This window comes from Sphaeroforma arctica (assembly GCF_001186125.1).
Source record: "Sphaeroforma arctica JP610 unplaced genomic scaffold supercont1.722, whole genome shotgun sequence".
NCBI lineage: Eukaryota > Ichthyosporea > Ichthyophonida > Sphaeroforma > Sphaeroforma arctica.
In genome coordinates, this window is record NW_014039836.1 from 37,176 (window position 1) to 39,243 (window position 2,068).

General features: G+C 41.5%; 1 protein-coding gene across 1 annotated transcript in view; it reads right to left on the reverse strand.

Moving 5' to 3' along the window:
- Positions 1-567: 567 nt before the first annotated feature.
- The window catches only part of SARC_08237 (hypothetical protein), a 3,090-nt gene continuing 1,589 nt past the window's right edge, over positions 568-2,068 (reverse strand). Inside the window, exons 2-3 of the mRNA XM_014297800.1 lie at positions 1,574-1,722; positions 568-1,219 (exon numbers count right to left, since the gene is read on the reverse strand). Of these exons, the coding sequence (XP_014153275.1) occupies positions 1,120-1,219; positions 1,574-1,722 (249 nt within the window). The 3' untranslated portion in view covers positions 568-1,119. The remainder of the gene's footprint in view (positions 1,220-1,573; positions 1,723-2,068) is intronic.

Here is a 2,068-nt window from a genome sequence, read left to right on the forward strand (position 1 = left end):
TATATATATATATATATATATATATATATATATATATATATATATATATATATATATATATATATATATATATATATATATATATATATATATATATATATATCTTGTTACAGCACTATGCCGAGTTCTGGCTATTTGCTGTGATGTTCTGTCTCAAAATTTATTTCGAACTTGTGTTTGCTGGATTTCTGTTGTACTACACAACTACTTGCAAATTCCCGCGCAGCCGGAGGCCTCCAGACCTTAAAATCGCCCATGCCTATGTGTTCCGAAAGGTCATCGCAAGCTCACAACCCTCGCACAATTGAACTGTTCTTTACCCACTAATGAGTATCGCCACACGTGCTTGTACATGCGTCCATACATCCCGTACCAGTTGAGTTCTATCGAGTTATTATCTTCCACTGTTCCGTTATTTTAACTCTCCTGTATTGTGTGCTTCCGCTCATTGTTTTTTTCTTTATTGTGACTATGAGAGGCTGCCAAACGCGTGTGTGTGAGAGAGTACAGTGTACTCTCTCACGATACATGCTTGCTACCGCAGCCCCCCATGCACATACGTATTATCCATGCACATGTGACCGAAACAACGGAGGAGCTAGAAGATGAACCTGGTGCATCGGCAATAGCGGACCCGAAGTGTGTGGCGAAAACTCATATACTTTCCTTGCATGCGACGTGAAGGCGCATATGTTCAGATACCTCAAGCATGCAGGATAAGCGCACGCCCCAAGAGCCAATCACTTTGCTCAACCGTTTGTATCATGCGTATACTAATCACTATACCATTGCATGTGGTTGTAGGGTATCGCCTACGCTCAATAAGTGCTGCCCGATTACTACGGTACGTAGTATGCGCGGAGGTTGTCGGTAACATATTGTCAGGGATTCGGAAAAGCCGCTCCACTTATTTAACAGAAGAGGTTGTTAGTTATGTCATTCTCGTGCTGGGGATCGGGCGGGAGCCGCGACAGACATCGGGCAGCCTGCGTTTGTATAGCGAACATTGCTGTAAAACTGTGTACACGTGTATATACATTGCCATCTATACGCCCAGATGTAGGCGCAGATCTATATATAGAGATAGGCATGTCATATACTCAAGTGTATGTATCTCTATTATTTGTTGCCCGTCTCATCATCCTCGCCATTGGGTCTTAGCACACGATGTTTGTTGTCTAGTAGATATTGTGCCAGATACTGTACGGGATCGTCCGGCCTGAATGTACAGTGCGAATCGAAAATGAATAAACCAAAGACTCAGTGCGTGGAATCACATAATTGCAATTGATGCACATGTATATATACCCACACAACATATCAGGGAAGCAGCGTGGGGTTCGCTACATCGGTTCATATGCATTGTGCCTAGTTTATCAGCTGACATATATATAAATATATATATATATATATATATATACAACACCTAAACCAGCGCCCTTGTGATATTAAGTATACATAATTCGCAAATCCGAATAAATGCACCATATAAGAAGGTCAGTCATAACCCGGACCTAAACGAAACCTCACAAAACCAAAACCAAATAGAAAGTAGAATTCAAATCAACCTCACCTGATTTCAGCTAGCTCTGTGAGCGCCTCAAACAACAGCGGAGTCACTGTCATATCCAAATACAGTCGAGTGTCCTTTTTGTGTTTCTTCTGGGGTGGCTGGTCAAACTTTGATTTATCTGTCGCTGCAACTGCGGCGGCATCGGCCGCCTGATATAGCATGCGAAAATTTGTGAATTGTGTTATGCGGTGGGATAATGCGATGGGAAGGTTTGTTATCAGAGTCGTAGGTAGAATGTAGATATTTGCGAAATATTGTATATTGTGTTATTTGACGAGATGATGCGATGGGAAGGTTTGTTATAGTGTGTGGTTAGATCAGAGTCGTAGGTAGAAAGGGAATATTTGCGGAATAGTGTATATTGTGTTATTTGACGAGATGATGCGATGGGAAGGTTTGTTATAGGGTGTGGTTAGATCAGAGTCGTAGGTAGAAAGGGAATATTTGCGGAATAGTGTATATTGTGTTATTTGACGAGATTGGATGCGATGGGAA